This window comes from Haliotis rubra, unplaced genomic scaffold (genome assembly GCF_003918875.1).
Source record: "Haliotis rubra isolate DU_JTF1 unplaced genomic scaffold, ASM391887v1 Scf1139, whole genome shotgun sequence".
NCBI lineage: Eukaryota > Metazoa > Mollusca > Gastropoda > Lepetellida > Haliotidae > Haliotis > Haliotis rubra.
Window position 1 is genome coordinate 98,489 of NW_025765047.1, and position 22,023 is coordinate 120,511.

General features: G+C 37.4%; 1 protein-coding gene across 1 annotated transcript; it reads right to left on the reverse strand.

Moving 5' to 3' along the window:
- Positions 1-1,521: 1,521 nt before the first annotated feature.
- Positions 1,522-19,592, reverse strand: LOC124252663 (probable glycosyltransferase STELLO1). The gene is made up of 4 exons (XM_046686328.1): positions 18,755-19,592; positions 7,569-7,770; positions 2,451-2,627; positions 1,522-1,927 (listed from the first exon to the last, which is right to left on the reverse strand). Exons 1-4 carry the CDS (start codon positions 19,590-19,592, stop codon positions 1,522-1,524), a joined length of 1,623 nt encoding a protein of 540 aa, XP_046542284.1.
- Between the last annotated feature and the right edge of the window lie 2,431 nt (positions 19,593-22,023).

Genomic DNA, 22,023 nt, shown 5'->3' on the forward strand with positions numbered 1-22,023 from the left:
TCCCTCTGGCGCAGAATGTAATTTAGATATTTTAACAGGATGAAGAAAAACATTATGCTTGTTGTAATACTTTTCAAAATGGTCCCTTTTCCCATCATACCATAAATATGTTCCCGGTAACTTTACCACGTTTACCCACTCCCCGGTACCTCCAAACACCGTGTGAAATATGATTTCAACAAACAGATTGAATTTTGAAAAATGTTCCATATAATACTGTACCTCATTTTTGTATATTGCAGGAACATAAGCAATGTCTGATGCGCCATAAAATACGGAATCATTTTTCTTTGAATTTGTCGATATCATTTGTTTGAAAGTATTATACTTATGTTCGTCTGTCACTTTCAAAGCTGCAAGGGCAGTCTGGTACGTTTTTAAACCAACTTTAGGATGTGAAAACCACGGCCATTTCGTTTTTTCAGAGGGTTGCAAAACCGATGAATGTACAAGCCAGAGTTTGTCTAGAGGAAGGGTATGAATATTCCACACATTAAGCAATACGTCGTCACCAATGTATAAATATCCATCAACAGTGTATTGCATTTTCATGGCTTGAATGAGACAGTTCTGAGCAAACCATCCATGGCCAATGTCAACCTCTACAAAGGTCAAATGCTTGCCGAGAGGCTTAGAGTAGTTTTGAAATTTATCTTTGTTAGTTCCACAATAAACAATGTGCGGGAAGTGCAAGCTGTACATTGTCTCAAGAACTGCCAAGTTAGCATAATGAGGAAAGTTGAAAACAACAATTAATAGAAGGTTAGGATATGTATTAATTTGATTGAGACCGTTCAGTTCTAACATGCTAAACGAATGATTGGTATGATTGTTACAATAAGAAGCTATTTCACTAATGTGTGAGACAACATTTGGTGACACCTTGCCTGTGGAATATACTTGAGGTGGTGTCTGTTCAGCTGCCCAGAATGTGACATTGACCTGTTGATTTGTCAGGCGTGTTTGGTTTGTCAATTTCGGATCTAGTGTGACTTGAACGCCGTTTTGAAGCGAACCGAATGGAATTCGTCTTGGTTCTTTGTATCCCAGAGCTTTGAGGTCTTTGATCCAGAAGTTAATGAGGTCAGCATCCGCTGCCTTCCAAAATTTTTCATGTGCCATGTCTATAGACAGTTTAGTCATGCAGGCAAAGAATGGTTTGACTGGTTCACATGTCCACGTTTGGAGGAAGACGACAAGACGTTCAGTTTGAAAATACAAATCCTTTTCATTCACAGCATCCCGGATGTAGGAATGTGAATTCCTCTTTTGGTAAGCATTTGGTGGAAAGAATCCCAGGTTTCCTCCCATCTCCCAAAGAAGTCTCTGAGCCCAGTAGCCTCTCCAGATGTCACATACTCGGAACGTGGTTGTAGTTGGAATCAAGAGAGCCCATAATGCATCATAGAGGAAAAGGGTATTCTGGGAATTAAAGGGAGAGAGAATACACCAGCTGGAACAATTGCTGGTGGAGCTCGGTCATCAAAGGTCACATTGAGCTGGGAGTGGGTTTGTTTCGGGTCAGTCTAAAATGGCATCCATATCCGGGTCACCGTTGACCACACCCTGTTGAATAGATGGTGTTTTCCAGTGATTCAGTACATATTCAGTAGAGATGTTTTCTCCAATGGAACTAAGAGGGTAGCCTCTTGGCCACAAAGTTGGTTGTCCAAAATGTCTGTATGGATTGAAGCGTGATCCTCCTTTATAGACCAATCCCCACATTGTTCTTTCTTGGACGAAATTCTTTAGTAAGTCTTGTGGTCGATTGTCATCATCGGTCTCGTATATGATTTGTGCCCCTTTAGAAATAGCATACAGATATCCTGCTGTTTTTCTTGCGTAGCTGTTTCTTGGTAGAAAACCTACTGTTTCGAAAGGCATTTTCTGTTGATCCTCTAAACTTAAATACACGCAGTTTGGTAATCTGTGGAGAAACGATAACAGGAGATTTCAGAGTTCGTAATGGTTTGTTTTTCAGAGTCGTATTGATTGACAATGTTTACTGTCATTTGTGACATTACGACTGAACTGTTCTCGTCACAAGATGCCTGAGATATTAACTACGTTTTTCAGTCACTGTCATAATTCATATCCTTGGTTTGTTTCATCCATAACACTATGCCTTATATTCTATGACAGAGTGAGTTCAAAATGTATATATCATCGGCAATATTGCAGCCATATCGCGATGGGAATTGGTTAATTTTCAAACGTTTATCCATAAAGAGCAGTAAAAGTGTAAGTGAAGTGTCACTGTTTAAGTATAAAACAACCCAATCAACCTTAAAATACAGAATATTTCTGTATATTATATAGGATAAATGGAACTTAGGCAGTAGACCGCAACAGAACAATTTTAGGCCACCTTACTGAGATAAAAAGGACTTTTGGTACTTTTATGTCCTCCATCACACAATATATGATAAATGTAAGTCTATTATGTTCACCTCCAACTGGCCGGGGTCTTGGTATCACCAACCACCACTACATTCCATCCAGGAATGTTGACAAGAAACTGGACGTCAGGAGTAGGGTGAGCAATCGTTGTGAGCACAATCCACCTGTCCCCCTTCATATGTTTGTAAGTTTCTATTCTGTCGTAGTAGTCACGATTGCTGATGCTGCTGTAGAAGAAATTTTGAAGGGAATATGTATAGTAAATGTGGTTTCTCATCTATACATTGTTTTTGTACCTGAAATCGAAACTGACACATTCGGATGAACAAACTGTGTTATGTTACATGTAGATATTATAATATAATTATTGCTTGAGATTGTTAGTTGCCGTGTCCTCGACGGGATTAAAGTACAGTGACAGTATTGCCCCCATGAGAGGCTGCCACTGACCAACCCCAATCAAAGTATTTTATATCTACCACTGTTCAAAAGTAGAAAATATGGACTTGTAATGTTTGTCTAAATTTCGACAATACCTGAAGGGATTATGTAAATGCAACAGGAGACCATGCAGGTAGCAAAGGCACGATAGGTCCCCATGGCCTCCAGCTGAATGGTGATCTGCCTTCAGTTGCTGGCGATGTAGAGCCTGTTGATATCCCCTATTCTCACGAAATGTGCAACATTTGTAATTTTACGTGTCTCCACATTAATTTTTTTTTTTAATGATTTCACTTGTTCATTTCATGTTTATATTAGGCGACTGGCTTAGTAGGTACCCGAGACATATGAATGTTAATGATCTGTTATTCGTTTGTGTGACTCAGGGTAAAAAGTTAGTCAAAACCACCAAAATGTGCATGTCTCCAATGATAGTATAACATTTTGAGTGAATATTTTAAAGTAATTAGTCATCTTAAGTACTGTCGGAAATAGAAAAAAACTGTATTCTCTCATTTATCTCTACAATTTATGTAGTTAATATGTGCAAGTGTGAAATGTCTGTTAAACTAAGTTCGGCCTAACTACAGTCTCAGTGATAGAGAGATAGGATACGGAGAAAAAGGACTTTACTGAGGGGAAATTAGTGCAGAAATGAGCAATGCGGTTTTTACTAAGTCCAAAAAGACTTATTTGGAACAGACCATGGCTTTATGCAAATTAGTGTGCAACGATATTGTATTACAAAGGAAACTTTTTAAATGCCCAATTTGAAATTAGACGTAGATTCATTATAAACGATAGCTGGCGTAAAAAATAATAACTTTTATGCTGAAACTATTAAGGATTTAGCTACCATGCAGTCTCATTGTGACTATAAATACAGACAGATAGGAGGGGTCGCCTCAAAAGCAAAACCTGGGCTCGGGTTTGGGGATAGAGATATCAGCTAAGATAAGATAACCCTTCAGGGCAATTATACTGGGGAGGTACACGGCACGTCATAACAATTTACAAATAATATCCAGTCCTGTCGATATTCGGGTGGTCATGCCTCTTATATACTACGATGCGTTTCTATAGTTTTCGATTATCATATTCTTTTACATATCTCAACATAAACTTTATGAAAGAAAGACACATAAGATGTTAATCAATAGATGAGACATAGTCAACACACATGAAAAAGCACAAAATATCTTTGAGATGACCCCTTGTGCCTGTAGGCAGCACGTGCATTTCATGCCAGGTGAGTTTTGCCTGATTTTACGAGTAAACATGTTTTTCTGGATATCGTATTACGAATCCCACTGAACGCCCAGTTAGGCCGAAGTGGGTTATTTCGACATATGCTATTTGCAATTGTGAAAATTTTAGGGATACAGAGTCACAGCCTAAAAACAGTTTGTTTCTATTTCCAACAGTACTATAGTCGTCCCTTTCGTCCGTACCTAGAACATATCTTCATCTGATTTAATCTTTTTAGACTTTATGTATGTCTCCGAAAAGTGTAATCTACGTTACCCCATGATAATGACCATATAATTAGTATACATAATATATGTATTCATTAGATAGTATTCCTTATTTGCAGTTTTATGTTGGAACAATACAATATCAATCTCATAGCTACTAAATTTCAGCCGATTTCTCACCATGATGCTTCACAGGTTTATAGTTGCAGAGATTTTTTAAGGATGTAATCTCCGTGACCACCATTAGATAAAACCTGTACATCCAGTGTCACACAATGAACGGACCTATTCAGTAGTAGCAACTAGGGGAAGGAGATGCTCTTATTTTACATTTTACACTGTGTGTGGGGCCTAAAGGATGTCTGTGTAATCTACGTTATATAATCTACGTGACGTCATTTCCAAAGGAGCGTCATCGTTTTGTCGGATTGTACACAATAGTTACGTACCGTTGGCATTGACTGTCCACTGGTTCCAAAAGTATTATTGGCGCAGTCATCCAAGCGCCAAAAGCACATGGCATGACGGACATTTTGTTCAGTAGCATGAGTGAAAAGTGCACGAATGTCCAGTGACTGTCTTACCTGAGTAGAACTGATCACACACTATCTGGGCTACTAATGTTGTTGTTTTAAGGCGTCTGCGAACTGCCTCTCTGCGTAATGGGAGAACACCGGCTACTCAGGCAAGACAGTTTTATGGATCTAAGTTATGGCATGAACTCTTCCAAACGTTAAATGATAATTTACTTTCAATTGGCTTATCATTGTTGATATTCTACATCAAACTAAACAGGTAACGTGTTTACAGTCTGGATAACTTTTCACTGTGCTTATGTACTGTCTGTACTTTATACAATGAATGAAACGAAGAAACAGTTAATAGCTCTTGTATCTTTTAATGTAACTCTGTGTAATAGAATAGCAACATTTCACCAGTAATTTTTCTAAATTTCTAAAAAGATTTGGTAGAGCTACTGTAACGTAGATTGCAAAAATTGTATTCAGTTTGTATAATGGCCAAGATTTGTTGTTTATCACAATATAATACAGATAAAACTTATGTGAAATAATATTATATTTCCAGTAACACGTAGTTTAAATAAACCTGTATAGTAAGTTTGATGATTAATGTATGCAAATTAACTAGTGACAAGTGTACCCAATCATGATTGGCGATCTTCGTGTTCTCCTTGACATTTGACTTTTGATAGTTTGAATTTTGTGAACAATAAATGATGTTCTATCAATAAAATGACTTTTCACTTAAAAAGAAGAAATTTAATTTTTATCATTTCCAGTTATCAGTTGGTGCACATTTCGTGAGAATAGGTGATATATTGTTATGTTCTGTACAGTGTTGTCCATTTTATCATGACGTGCTAGCTATATATAAACATCTGCCATACTCAAGTTGTTTTTCCGTCGCTTTTCGACGCTGTTCACATTCTAAATGTATTTCATATAATGTATAAACTGTTCTTGTAAAAAATATACCCTTTTTTCAATAAAGTGACTTGTGTCCATGGTCAGTTAATTTAAATATCAATACAGAATATGTATTTCACATTGTTTAAAAACTGTTTAAAAGGCCACAATATACATAAAGCATAGAACACTTTGCTTCTCGTTATTACTGGGATTCCTTAGTGCACCAGCACTCCCTACGGAGGTAAGATTAACATACGGACGAACGTACGTTCTCTTTTGATTTATACACCATTGTTGACAGTGTATTGTGGCTGAGTCAGTGAGTAAGTTTGGTTGTACGCCGCTTTTAGCAATGTTCCAGCAATATCACGGCGGGTGACCCCAGAAATGGGCTTCACACATTGTACCAATGTGGGGAATCGAACCCGGGTCTTTGACGTGACGAGCGAACACTTTAACCACAAGGCTGTCTTACTGCCCCTATTGTGGCCGAGACGGGCAATCGCTACATAGTCATAAAACATCGATATTATCACTAAATGACAGCATTGTATGATACAAAACTGCTATATCACGATAGAGTAAAGTGAAACGAAATTGCTATAACGCGCTATCATTGATATATGCAGAGTGACACTACTAATTATAACTAATCATTAGGGTTGGGTATTGCCAAAGTGTTCGTATTGCGATATATTGTGATATGTGTTGGCGTATTGCAATAAGTATTGCAATATATTGTGAAAGTGTAACACATGGGTTAAGGTAATGAAACTACTATTTTTTCTTTCTTTTGAAACAATGCCAATGGCTACTGTCATGACTCAGATGTAATTGTACAAGAGATCAATAGAAAATGTTTCCAAACTGAACATTTCGCTCTAACGTTTGGAACTCGAGAAAAAGCGTTAGTTTGTTTATCCTTCTTTACCTGTGCCGGTACCAATCTAATTTGTTTATTTATATGGTTTAAAAGTCACGCAAATGCAATTATATGACCAATAAACATTCTCAAAACTATGTATAATAATATAAAGGAAATGCAAATGTTATTGGTAGTTTTAACTATATCACGAAAATTACCGATCGTATTGGGTGAACCGGTTCGTGAAAAGTGTACCTCAATATATCGTATTGAGAAGTTCGAATTGGAATATACTGGTTAACCGCTATTATCGCCCATCCCTACTAATCATATGCAAAACTTCATCAAAGTTTTAAACAAATTATGATTTATGAAAATGACCAGGAATAGAATCAAATGTAAATATTTTAAATACTAGTATTCAAAAACGTGATAATGTATATAGGCAGATCACAGATTGTCCTGTTGATGGATTTAAGCAGCAAAACCGGGCATGTAAGAATGTTATGTTATGGAACCCTCATATCAGGATCAAACAACAGCACATGTCATATTACAGTTCACTGCTAAAATTAGATAAAATAACTGTATTTAAACACACCTGGTTAGCATTATATGGAGCAACCAAACTAAAGCGAAGGTTTGGTAAATATTGATCAAACGTAATATGTAATGAACGTTCTGTAAATTTGGGATTGAGAAAAACGAATTATCAAGATAAGACTTTAAATTTAATCACATTTACCAGTGCCTTTCAGTAAATAAGAATACAACCAAAATTCTTACTCATTCTACGATGTTCAAGCAAGGTAAAAGTTTACATCCTTATGTAAAACAAATTGAATCTTGTGGAGAACCGTCGGTATATCTTAATGGGCGACTAACTTGTTAACCCATTGTGATCAAATCAACATTCAACAAAGTTGCCTTTAAGATCACGAAACTGGCGACACTTACCTTGTATAATTTTGGATCCACTTCTTTAAATAAATTAATGATGATGAACTGCTCACATTGATGAAAATTACAAGTAAACATCCAACACTGAGAAGTATCAGACACAAAAACCATTTCTTCATAAACATTTTTGCTGGAAGTTTCGTCAGCGGCTGTTTCTTGTCAGTACGCGGAGTAGAATGAATATTGTCGACGGGTACGCCTACAAAAGATTAAATAACGACCGCCTGTATGGTAAATCACGTCAGTGACAGGGAAAAACGCTTCGCCAATAAGGCCTGTGCAATCATCATTCCTGTTGCTAGTTCTGTGATGACAGTCTTCAGTTTAAAGATTTCCTCGTCTTCGTCATTTCATGATTGACACAATCATATTGTCGTTATTCTACAAGCCTCCTTTTTAGAATGTACATTGCATGTATGGGGTCTGTCTGTAATGTAAACTTTTCATGTAAACTTTCCAAAATCGTTAACACAGCAAGGGAAATGTCTGGAGTTAAAACGCAAGATATCGACCCTATTTACAAGCAGCAAATTGAAAAGAAAGCACGTACAATTTTAAATGACAGCACTCATGTCCTATTTCCAGAATTTCAACATCTTCCTTATGGCCGGCGACTGCGCACGCCGATATTGAGAATACACACGGCTCGAAATTCTTCATCAGCAAGCATCAGTGTTTTAAATTAATTATTTTTTATGATTATTAATCATTTTAAAATACTTTATCAATTGTTTCAAACTGTTATATTAATATACATTTAGTGCTAATGTTTCTCAGCATAATTTTAATGTCGCCACCATAGTTCTAAATCTTAAAAATATTATTATTTATTCATTATTTCTTTACCTCATATATTGGGCGTTGTTTCCAGCTATTTTAGTACTATCTAACATACGTATGGGTGTTTTTGTGGTCGTATGTACATGTATCTTTTGTTTGTGTTTTCAATGTTAACCGTGTAGAGAAAATTAACTTCGGGATAATAAGCATCATGTATACTTATCTTAAAGTAAACACTCTCTATAATGTCACGATTAACGGTTATGGTAAACATAAGACAAGCATCGAGCATGATGATGTTATCAAGATTTCAACGAGCGTCATACGGCTCGTGCTAGATAGGCTGTTTATATAGGTTACAACAGTGAAACTCCCAAAACTATTTATGGTGGCCATGTAAAGGAAATTTCCAAATTAGACAAATCAGTGACAAAAATGATGCCCGATACAATTAATATTTTGACTTGTACTACACGTTCCCGTTCCAAGTGATAAACCTCTGCATATGTTTCAAATGATTCATAAACACATACCTGTGATAAATTGTAGACGTGACTCTGCTTCCAGCAGGGATTTCTTATAAATGTGGGATGTGTTTTGTCACTTTCATTTCTTTACTCGATAGCACCCATGTTCGCCTCTAGGCAAATAGATTTCACTTTAATATCACTGTTTGCACTAATTAAGATGTGATCAGTGCGTGCATATAACTAAGTAAGAAACAGCTTCATTATTACATTATATCTTGACGATACAGTGAGTGAAAGACAAATTTACTGATCATATATATTTTTTCTGACTGCCTGAGCAAACAAATTCACGTTTGCCATTATCTTATCTCAGGGAAATTTGAAGGAAGTAAAGTGCTAAACAGTTTCTGTAGCCGTACAATGCGTTATCACAGGAAATCTCCAATCGTTGCTGGTTAATCCTTACTGCAGGAAGTTGGATTTATGGGCGACACGGCACCGTGCAGGTCAAGCTCAAGGGGGAGCCTAACTGTAATCTCTGGTAACCGCCACCTTGTTGTATTGGACAGAACGTATGCCCCTGTTGCACCTCACCTGTCTGAGATAAAATATAACGTTGCATTTAGCGTTCTTGCCCTCAGTCAAATAGATTGTCTGATACTGGAGTGTTTAGTTTGGTTTGGTTTGTTGTTTAGCGCCGTACTCAGCAATATTCCAGTTATATGGCGGCAGTCTGTAAATAATTGAGTCTTTGCCAGACAACAACATGAGCATCGATCTACGCAATTGGGATACGATAACATGTGTCCTGCAAGTCAGCGATCCTGACCACCCGATCCCGTTAGTCGCCTCTTACGACAAGCATGGGTTACTGAAGATCAATTCTAACCAGGATCTTCACGGGGAGACAAGCATGGGTTGCTGAAGACCAGTTCTAACCCAGATCTTCACGGGACCTTCAATTAATGAGACTGCAGCATACAGTCTCTCTCGCCTTGTTATGCATACTACACAACTGAAACAACTTACACCATCCTTTTAAGGAACCTGTTTTTTAATGATCGAGATTCAATATTCTCTGCCATTGACGTTATATATTTGTTACAAAATCAAATTGAAAGCCGTGAAGACTCCTTCCACCCCACAAAGATAAAAAGAATCCGAGGGGGCCTCGTTCCAAAGGTGCCTAGCAACCAATGCCAAATTGGTAATGCAGCAAGGAAGTTGTGCACCCGTGGGTCGTGTAAATAATTGCAATATAGGTTTATGTCGGATGTTGTAGGTTTACTCCCCTAAGCTGCTGTATGGAACAGTTAGATTACAAATCGAAATGAACTGATTGCAATAGTGTACGAGTTTTCTTTAAGGACGACTGACATTTCAGTACCTATGTTCTGTAGTTTCACTGCAAATGCTGAAACACCATTCGTATTTACTGATCAGAATCAACCTACATAGCATACATATGGGCTTGAAAAAAACAGTTATATAAATAGTTTCCTTAAAAAACATTTTCGAGGCCTTTATATTATTCATAAACCCATATCTCCAAGCTTGTCATACCTATGGCTATCCCCGCAACACATACGTGGCTGCACCCCTCGACAGTTCTTTTATCGATTAGGTATTATATCTCGGATCAAAGATTTCTTCTGCAGCTGAGTCATCATAGATCAATGCTACTGAGCTTATGACGGATTTCGGAGATTTCAGTCAATTCATAGAGAATCTCACCCGAGTGTCTTTTGATATCAAATATATCACCACGAGTTGATAAAGTAACAAATATCCGAGGCTTGCCGAGGATATTTTTACTTTTATCAACGAGTGTTGATATATTTGATATCAGAAGACACGAGGGTGAGATTCTATTTATCATCAAAAATCACTCTTCATTAGTTTTCAATGAAAAATGTACATCTCTGAACACAGTACTGCCATTAGATTTGCAGTGCAGCGATGTCATAGCATTGTGACGTCATCAAGTTCATGACGTCATAGCATTGTCAGGGCATTGTACAAAATCTACTGTCAAAACGATATCTCCTAGGAGATATCGTCTGATCTCACACAAGCGATATCTCTTGTGGAACACAGTTTTGGATGAAAAAAATAATTGTTACACAGGGTAGTATCTAAAAAGCCATTTACAGTGGAACAGCTGTGGTGATTGTGCAGCTGGTTAAACAAACTCGTGGGTGTTTGTTGTGTTCACAGTGTCGTGCAATTCAATTAGAATCTTCAGTGTGACTGGGCGTCAATGATTACAAACACATGACAACCTGTTGACTCCAAGTGAGATCGCTAAATAGCGACCCCCAATTTGTGATTCGCTCATAAATTTTGACTCCTTCGTGAGGTAAGGATTTATCAGCAATGATTTCATGTCTAAACGCGTCATAGCACTTTACTTGCAACTGCATTTCGATAATCTCAGCACCCATACATTAAACTGCATTGCCAGGTGGTTAAGGCGTGCACGTGCATGTGTTAGTTCGTGTCAGTGTGGGGTACCACACAGGTATTTTCACTCCATTGGTTTATCAGTAGGGTTTATCCCAGTTGTGAGACTCCCAGTTATGAGACAGTGGAGTAGGTAATTAACAACGAAAACATTCCATACTCCCCTGTCTGATGGAATGGATTCACCCTAGCTAATTACTGATTTGCTATGTAACTGAATCTTGTGGAGGTAACTTAATGAATCTTTATAAGATAAATTGATTAACATACTCAGGTAAATGTCTTTAATAATTAAACACTTTGTGTAGGTAACTTCGTGATCAAAGAGAAATTAATTTAACTAGTACTCAGACTTACTCCGTCTCCGAAACTACAAGCTATAGTTTAAGAAATAACTCTGAAATAACTCTGAAATTTACAGTCGAAATGCCCCTTATGCCAAACCGTTTCTACCCGACACAATAAATTTATGGAATGCCCTACCAAAAACTAAAGAGTCATGCAGTCTCAAAGAATTTTAAAACCTAATTACAAAAACCGAAAACAAGATTTATATTGATCTTAATTATGGCTCTTGTTTTTGTCAATTCGTTCATTGCTGCCTCAGGCTCGGATCTAGCGACCCAAACGCCGATATATTTATGCAATAGTCAATATCGATGACGTCTCATCCTCCATTTCATTTTATATTTTATGTTGCATGGGAGCGGTTTTAACATAAGCAGTAATACTTCACCAATCCCAATTCATTTTCATAAATAATAATAAAATATGTTTATAATATGATCATAATAGTCAATAAAAATTTGTTATCATAATTACATATTCTTCTGAATAAATAAAATATTCAATGAACTATTTCTTCTGTGTAAATATAATCTTTGATAATCTATTTCATTAATCAACTTATCAATGAACTATGCCTCCTGTGGGTACTGGGCTGGGCTGGTCCCACTTTCATTGTAGGGATGTGGAAACACCACCTAAGTGCACTGAACCATTAATTAATGTGTCTCACAACTGGGAGTTCTCACAAATGGAAGGACACCATCAGTAGCCGTCGTTTAAATAACCTTTGGCACATTCGTGGGGCCATTTGGATTCAAAATCTTTTGAAACTGTAAATAGAAGTAATTAATCATACTTATTTGGTTGGTGTGTAAATGTGCACGTCGAATATAAGCATTGTCATATTGAATCTTCACTACTCTGAATTTCGCGAATCACATGTACAAATCATAAATAACTTTCCTTTATGCTACAATGATGGATTTTATCATGCTTCCATGATAATTTTACCCTCCTGTTTATTGCTAATAAAACATTTTCCTATTTCGGAAAAGCAAAAGAAACAATAAACATTATTAAAATATCAAGAACAAGCTCAACCCTTTTAAACAATTATCTTAAATCAAATGAGATTGCAGAATAGTCTCACTCGACGTTTTATGCATAATATACTATCTAAACTATTCAAACTATACTTATTGATCCTGTTGTTTGGATGATGTAGACTCTTTGTTCTGTAGCATGGACGTTATATATTTGTTCTGAAATGACATTGATAACGGTGAAGACTCGTGGTAGAATGTGTCCTCACACACTCCACCAATGTAAAGAGGGCCCTTGGTGATTTCTAGTTCGAAAGGTCCCTATAGCTCGTATATAGCAATCTCTGCTTAATTAATAGTGCAGTCAGGACGTTATACGCCCGAAGGTGGTTTCAATAATTGTGATAGCCCCCTTGAGAGGACGGCAGTCCAGGCTGGTTTGGTATTTGTGATATTATACGTTTATGGCAGATACTGCAGGTTATGTCGGATATTGTAGACTTATATCGGGTTTTCAGGGTAATTTCTACTACGCTGTTGTGTGGAGCAATATGATATCTATAATATGTAATTAACTGATTGCAAGAGTGTACGAGTTTTCTTTAAGGACAATGTACATTAAATACCTATGTTATTATTATAGGATATTTATGTAGCGTACATATCCACGTAACTAGTACATGCTCAAGGCGCTGTTACTTCCCTCGATCATTGGATGTCTGTAGTTTCATTGCAGATGTTGAAACATAACTCGTATTCTTTATCCGAATGAGCAAAATTGTTTATAGGAGCCTATTAATGAGTGGGGATTCCATGTTCGCCCCCGGCAACCTAGGCCGTCGTTATGAGTCACTGAATGGATTGGGTTATCGAGCCTTCTGACTCACTGTAGTTCTATGTCGTGGACTGTTCCTCGTAACAGAAATCACTAGTGGCCTACTGGTAATCGATATTTTTAGGTCGCCACGCATTGATATGCAGCACACACGCACATGCACGCGCACGCGCACCCACACACAGACACACACACGCATATAAAATGTGTGCACCATCAACTATACACTAAGCAACGCTTCTTCAGATATTCAATTCAAAATATAATAGTACTTGTGAATAACCGCTCTCATATTTAAACGTGCAATAGGCGGAAACAGGAGATGATAAACGTGAAAAATGATGCCCGATGCAATTCCATATTTGGACATAACATATGTTTACGCAGTTTTCCAGGTGAAGAATTGAATAGCACTTGATATGTTTGTAATGGGAGACATCGGTGGGACAGGTTTCATCGTGAACACCTGGTATCATCACTATCACATAGTGATTCATTAACACGCTCATGATGAGGCTTGGAGATGTGTATTTTTTTATCATTAACTAGCCTCAAAACTGCTTTTTGAGGAAACCGGTCATAAAACTGATTTTTCACGTTTTCCATATATGTGTTGCTGTGTACGTACTAACATAATGTTGGAGTGCGTGAGTGAGTTTAGTTTAGATTTACGCCGCACTCAGCAATATTCCAGCTATATGGCGGCGGTCTGTAAATAATCGAGTCTGGATCAGACAATTCATGGATCTGCGCAATTGGGAACCGATGACATGTGTCAAACAAGTCAGCGACCCTGACCACCCTATCCCGTTAGTCGCCTCTTACGACAAATATGGATCTTCACGGGTCCCTTGACTACCTGGGAACGTTGTGCAATCAATATCCACTGTACACAAAATCATATAGAACTTGGTAAGTGTAGTTGATTCACTCTGCAGTTATAGTATATAGCATGCACAGTAGCATATATCGGTGCAGATATCTTCATCCTGACTCACAGTTGACCTCGGCAAGCCCTCTTAATGTTAACAAAATCTTGACGCAGACATAAATTGACATGTATCGGTGGAGATATCTTCATACTGACTCACAGATAACCTCGTCAAGCCCTCTTAATGTTAACACAATCTTGACGCAGACATAAATTGACATGGTCTACTTCAGTTAGAAACGTCTGCTTGTTGTACTGATCTAGAAACAAAGACAAATCAGCGATATCAAAGATTTTCTAAATCTCAAATGAGGACATGCATCAGCCAAGTCAGCGAGCTAAACCTTTATACAGAGTTACATCAAAAGATACAAAAGTTATTAACAGTTTCTTCGTTTCATTCATCATTTGAAGTGCAGACAGAGCAGAAGCACAGTGAGTGAGTGAGTTTGGTTTTACGCCACTTTAAGCAATATTCCAGCAATATCACGGCGGGGGACACCAGAAGTGGGCTCCACACATTGTACCATGCGGGGATTCTGACCCGGTTCTTCGGCGTGACGAACAAACGCTTTAACCACTAGGTTACCCCACCGCCCCCAGAAGCACAGTGAAAATTCATCCAAACTGTAATCACGTCACCTGTATAGTTTGATGTAGAGCATCAACAGTGATAATCCAATTAACAGTAAATAATAATTTAATGTTTAGAAGAGTTCATGCCATAACTTTAGACCAATAAAACTGTCTTACCTGAGTAGTCCTGGTAGTGTGTGATGAACTGTAAAGTGTCACTGGACAATCGTCCATGTTTCAATCACGCCACTGAACAAAATGTCCGTCATGTCATTTGTTTTTTGGCGCTTGGATGACTGCGCCAATATTACTTCTGGAACCAGTGGACAGTCAGTACCAAAGGTACGTAACTGTTGTGTGCATACCGCGAAAAAAATATGCTCCTTTGGAAATGAGGTCACGTAGATTACATAACGTGGATTACATAGACGTCCACCAAACTTTTAAAGTGTGAAGGAAGAGCATCTCACCACTGAACAGGTCCACTGAACTCGACCACAACTACACATTTTAAAACCCTTCTGGTGACACTGGATGTACAGGTTTTATCTTATGGTGGTCACGTAGATTACATCGATGGTTAAAAAATCTCTACAACTTTAAACCTGTGAAGCATCATGGTGAGAAGTCGGATGAAGATCATATTAAACATAAATTCTAAAAAAATAAAACCATATGAAGATATGTTCTGGGTAAAGACGAATGGGACAATACCTTGTGCCGAACATGAAATCTGTTTTGTTACTTTGAAATATTCACTCAAGATGGTATATTTATGTTATATATCATTGGAGACATGTACATTTTTATTTTATTTTGACTAACGTTTTATCCTGTCAATCTGTTTCACACACATGAATAACAGATCATTAACAATTTCTCTGTCCCGGACACCTACCAAGCCTATCGCCTGATATAAACATGAAATGAACAGGTGAAGTCATTATGAAAGGGTGTGTGTGTGTGTGTGTGTGTGCGCGTGCGCGCGTGTGTGTGTGTGCGTGTGTGTGTGTGTGTTTAATGCGGAGTCACGTAAAGTTACAAATGGTGGAAAGTTAAATTTCTTTGTTAAATCACCTTGTCCTGTGACAGAATCGAACTTTGTCATTTCCTAAACATTTCAATCAAATCTTTCGAGGTTTTGCTAATACACATGATATTAATTATCATTTTATTACATGAGAAAAAATGGCGAATCTTAGGGTTTGTTTTATTAATATTGATAAAAACATTTTGATGCATACCGGATAGTAGGTTTTAAATGTGTCAAATTTGGGATGAGAGTGAGTGAGTTAATATTTAACGTCACATGGGAAATGTTTCAGCCATATCGTTACGAGAACAAATTTGATGTTTATAAAGAATATGAAAATTTTATATAACCTGTCGTCAAACGATACTAAAACAAATAGAATACCACAGTTCGAATTAAAATTAGTATGTGAAGTTAGAATTAATAGCACTATTTGACAATACATAATCTAAAAACAGGCTGTAGATTTGGGAAACAGTTCATGATTAAGAAGAGCATTTAATGGTGGTAGATGTTCAGCATCAAAGTTCATTCAACAACCGTTTTAACCAGTCTGGTCGCAACACACTCTCATATCCTTGTTACAAATTTGCGTTACTGCAAAGACCATATAGTTTACTTGTATCAGAACTTACAATTATTTCACATAACAAACAAGACACACAGACACATCTATATATTTATTTATTCCATTAAGGGTAAATATGATTCATAAATAATCATAACGGTTAATACTGTAAAAACATACTATAAGAAATAAAATATCAATCCTTATTATCTTGGAAAAACACATGCCAAGTATCTCAATATTAACACTGACACTTTGTGTTACTGTTTCGGGGTGTATAGTTAGGATATTGTGTTTTGAGAAGAAAACACTCAAAATCCCCATCTACGAAGGTATAGAAATACAATGAACACTGCAAAGCATACTTGAACTAACTACAAACAATTTAGGACTATGAACAAATAGATATAGTAACTTTCGGCACACATGACATCTAGTAAACCTCCTTTACACAAAATTGTCAATACACCCATCGGAATTTGGCTAACATCCTGACAATATGATTATCAATAAATCATGTTATCTCCTAACATATTATCTCCTAATTTTCAACCTAGGTTTATTATACATATTACATAATCATTTTCTTCATATTCTTGTCATTTCACAAATGTTATTGCCTGTTTAATTCGCCTAATGTAAAAACGTCTAAGATTCGCGACATTTTGAGCCAATATGAAACGGCTGAGAATGACATAAATCATAAACTCCATCTCTCACTGTCTTACATTCTTAAATAAACAACAAAAAAATACTTTGTCTACAGATGCCGTGTTTTAGGATCAAAACTATTCCAGACGCGTTAAAACATTTGCTATAATAATAAATACTCCATAAATACTGTCTGAAAATTACTATTTTAAGATCTGAAGATTAGATAATAAAGCAAAACGTAAAGGCAAACATCAGGTCAAAGTGCAAAGGTATGATCCAACACAAAATGGTACAATGTGGCAAAAAGAGTATAGCCCACTGCTGAGCAAGTGTACAAAACTACATTTCATTTTGAAAACAAAATGACAAAGTAATGACACAAAATACGTTTTTTAACATGATTGACGTGGTGGCAAAAGTAAAACGAAATCGAACCTCTTTGGCAGCTTGGGATGTGATCTTTGGTGGAAACATACATGTGTAATGTTATTAATCTCTATTTGATCTCTATTGTTTCTGAGAAAAAGATGTTTAGGACACTCAAAGGACTAACATGCCATCACCTGACTATTAACCAGTTGTGCTAAACCTGGTAGATTCTTCTCCCGTTCAGTCATACAACGTTAAAGGCAGGAATGTATCACAGAAAAACCTTCTTCCCTCTGGCGCAGAATGTAATTTAGATATTTTAACAGGATGAAGAAAAACATTATGCTTGTTGTAATACTTTTCAAAATGGTCCCTTTTCCCATCATACCATAAATATGTTCCCGGTAACTTTACCACGTTTACCCACTCCTCGGTACCTCCAAACACCGTGTGAAATATGATTTCAACAAACAGATTGATTTTGAAAAATGTTCCATATAATACTGTACCTCATCTTTGTATCTGGCAGGAACATAAGCAATGTCTGATCCGCCATAAAATATGGAATCATTTTTCTTTGAATTCGTCGATATCATTTGTTTGGAAGTATTATACTTATGTTCGTCTGTCACTTTCAAAGCTGCAAGGGCAGTCTGGTACGTTTTTAAACCAACTTTAGGATGTGAAAACCACGGCCGCTCGTTTTTTCAGAGGGTTGCAAAACCGATGAATGTACAAGCCAGAGTTTGTCTAGAGGAAGGGTATGAATATTCCACACATTAAGCAATACGTCGTCACCCATGTATAAATATCCATCAACAGTGTATTGCATTTTCATGGCTTGAATGAGACAGTTCTGAGCAAACCATCCATGGCCAATGTCAACCTCTACAAAGGTCAAATGCTTGCCGAGAGGCTTAGAGTAGTTTTGAAATTTATCTTTCTTAGTTCCACAATAAACAATGTGCGGGAAGTGCAAGCAGTACATTGTCTCAAGAAATGCCAAGTTAGCATAATGAGGAAAGTTGAAAACAATAATTAATAAAAGGTTAGGATATGTATTAATTTGATTGAGACCGTTCAGTTCTAACATGCTAAACGAATGACTGGTATGATTGTTACAATAAGAAGCTATTTCACTAATGTGTGAGACAACATTTGGTGACACCTTGCCTGTGGAATATATTTGAGGTGGTGTCTGTTCAGCTGCCCAGAATGTGACATTGACCTGTTGATTTGTCAGGCGTGTTTGCTTTGTCAATTTCGGATCTAGTGTGACTTGAACGCCGTTTTGAAGCGAACGGAATGGAATTCGTCTTGGTTCTTTGTTTCCCAGAGCTTTGAGGTCTTTGATCCAGAGGTTAATGAGGTCAGCATCCGCTGCCTTCCAAAATTTCGCATGTGCCATGTCTATAGACAGTTTAGTCATGCAGGCAAAGAATGGTTTGATTGGTTCACATGTCCACGTTTGGAGGAAGTCGACAAGACGTTCAGTTTGAAAATACAAATCCTTTTCATTCACAGCATCCCGGATGTAGGAATGTGAATTCCTCTTTTGGTAAGCATTTGGTGGAAAGAATCCCAGGTTTCCTCCCATCTCCCAAAGAAGTCTCTGAGCCCAGTAGCCTCTCCAGATGTCACATACCCGGAACGTGGTTGTAGTTGGAATCAAGAGAGCCCATACTGCATCATAGAGGAAAAGGGTATTCTGGGAATTAAAGGGAGAGAATACACCAGCTGGAACAATTGCTGGTGGAGCTCGGTCATCAAAGGTCACATTGAGCTGGGAGTGGGTTTGTTTCCGGGTCAGTCTAAAAATGGCATCCATATCCGGGTCACCGTTGACCACACCCTGTTGAATAGATGGTGTTTTCCAGTGATTCAGTACATATTCAGTAGAGATGTTTTCTCCAATGGAACTAAGAGGGTAGCCTCTTGGCCACAAAGTTGGTTGTCCAAAATGTCTGTATGGATTGAAGCGTGATCCTCCTTTATACACCAATCCCCACATTGTTCTTTCTTGGACGAAATTCTTTAGTAATTCTTGTGGTCGATTGTCATCATCGGTCTCGTATATGATTTGTGCCCCTTTAGAAATAGCATACAGATATGCTGCTGTTTTTCTTGCGTAGCTGTTTCTTGGTAGAAAACCTACTGTCTCGACAGGCAGTTTCTGTTGATCCTCTAAGCTTAAATACACGCAGTTTGGTAATCTGTGGAGAAACGATTCAGCATCAATTATTTCTATTATAGGGGAGTCTTTAGTTGCTGTTGGTAAATAGATTTTCTTTTAATGATATTAAATGTAATATTGATGTATAAGGTAACAGGAGATTTCAGAGTTTGTAATGGTTTGTTTTTCAGAGTCGCATTGTTTGACAATGTTTACTGTCATTTGTTTACTGTGATTCAACTGTTCTCGTCACAAGATGCCTGAGATATTAACCACTTTGCTCAGTAAATGTCATAGTTCATCGCCTTGGTTTGTTTCATCCATAACACTATCCCTTATACACTATCCGTTATATACTATGATACGAATGATTGATTTATATTCTATGACAGAGTGAGTTCAAAATGTTTATATCATCGGCAATATTGCAGCCATATCGCGATGATAATTGGTTAATTTTCAAACGTATATCCATAAAAGGCAGTAAAAGTGTAAGTGAAGTGTCACTGTTTAGGTATAAAACAAACCAAATCAGCCTTAAAAAAAGAGTATTTCGGTATATTATATGGTATAAATGGAAACTAGGCAGTAGACCGCAACAGAACAATTTTAGGCCACCTTACTGAGATAAAAAGGACGTTTGGTACTTGTATGTCCTCCATCACACAATATATGATAAATGTAAGTCTGTTATGTTCACCTCCACCTGGCCGGGGTCTTGGTATCACCAACCACCACTACATTCCACCCAGGAATGTTGACAAGAAACTGGACGTCAGGAGTAGGGTGAGCGATCGTTGTGAGCACAATCCACCTGTAGCCCTTCATATGTTTGTAAGTTTCTATTCTGTCGTAGAAGTCACGATTGCTGATGATGTTGTAGGAGAAATTTTGAAGGGAATATGTATTGTAAATGGGGTTTCTCACCTATACATTGTTTTTGTACTTGAAATCGAAACTGACACATTCGGATGAACAAAGTGTGTTATGTTACATGTAGATATTATATAATTATTGCTTGAGATTGTTAGTTGCCGTGTCTTCGACGGGATTAAAGAACAGTGACATTATTGCCCCCATGAGAGGCTGCCACTGACCAACCCCAATCAAAGTATTTTATATCTACCACTGTTTAAAAGTAGAAAATATGTACTTGTAATGTTTGTCTAAATTTTGACAATACCTGAAGGGATTATGTAAATGCAACAGGAGACCATGCAGGTAGCAAAGGCACGATAGGTCCCCATGGCCTCCAGCTGAATGGTGATCTGCCTTCAGTTCCTGGCGATCTAGAGCTTGTTGATATCCCCTATTCTCAAGAAATGTGCAACATTTGTAATTTTACGTGTCTCCACATTAATTTTTCTTTTACTGATTTCACTTGTTCATTTCATGTTTATATTAGGCGACTGACTTAGTAGGTACCCGAGACATAAAAGTTGTTAATGATCTGTTATTCGTTTGTGTGACTCAGGGTAAAAAGTTAGTCAAAACCACCAAAATGTGCATGTCTCGAATGATAGTATAACATTTTGAGTGAATCTTTCAAAGTAATTAGTCACCTTGTCATCCCTTTCGTCCGTACCCAGAACATATCTTCATCTGATTTAAACTTTTTAGACTTTATGTATATTGCGATGTCTCCGAAAAGTGTAATCTACGTTACCCCATGAAAATGACCATATAATTAGTATGCAAATTATATGTATTTATTAGATAGTATTCCTTATTTGCAGTTTTATGTTGGAACAATACAATATCAATCTCATAGCTACTAAATTTCAGCCGATTTCTCACCATGATGCTTCACAGGTTTAAAGTTGTAGAGATGTTTTAAGGATGTAATCTCCGTGACCACCATAAGATAAAACCTGTACATCCAGTGTCACACAAAGAGTTTTAAAATGAACGGACCTATTCAGTAGTAGCAACTAGGGGAAGGAGATGCTCTTCCTTTACACTTAACACTGTGTGTGGGGCCTAAAGGACGTCTGTGTAATCTACGTTATGTAATCTACGTGACTTCATATCCAAAGGAGCATCATTGTTTTGTCGGATTGCACACAATAGTTACGTACCTTTGGCATTGACTGTCCACTGGTTCCAGAAGTAATATTGGCGCAGTAATCCAAGCGCCAAAACCACATGGCATGACGGACATTTTGTTCAGTAGCATGAGTGAAATGTGCACGATTGTCCAGTGACTGTCTTACCTGAGTAGAACTGATCACACACTATCTGGGCTACTAATGTTGTTGTTTTAAGGCGT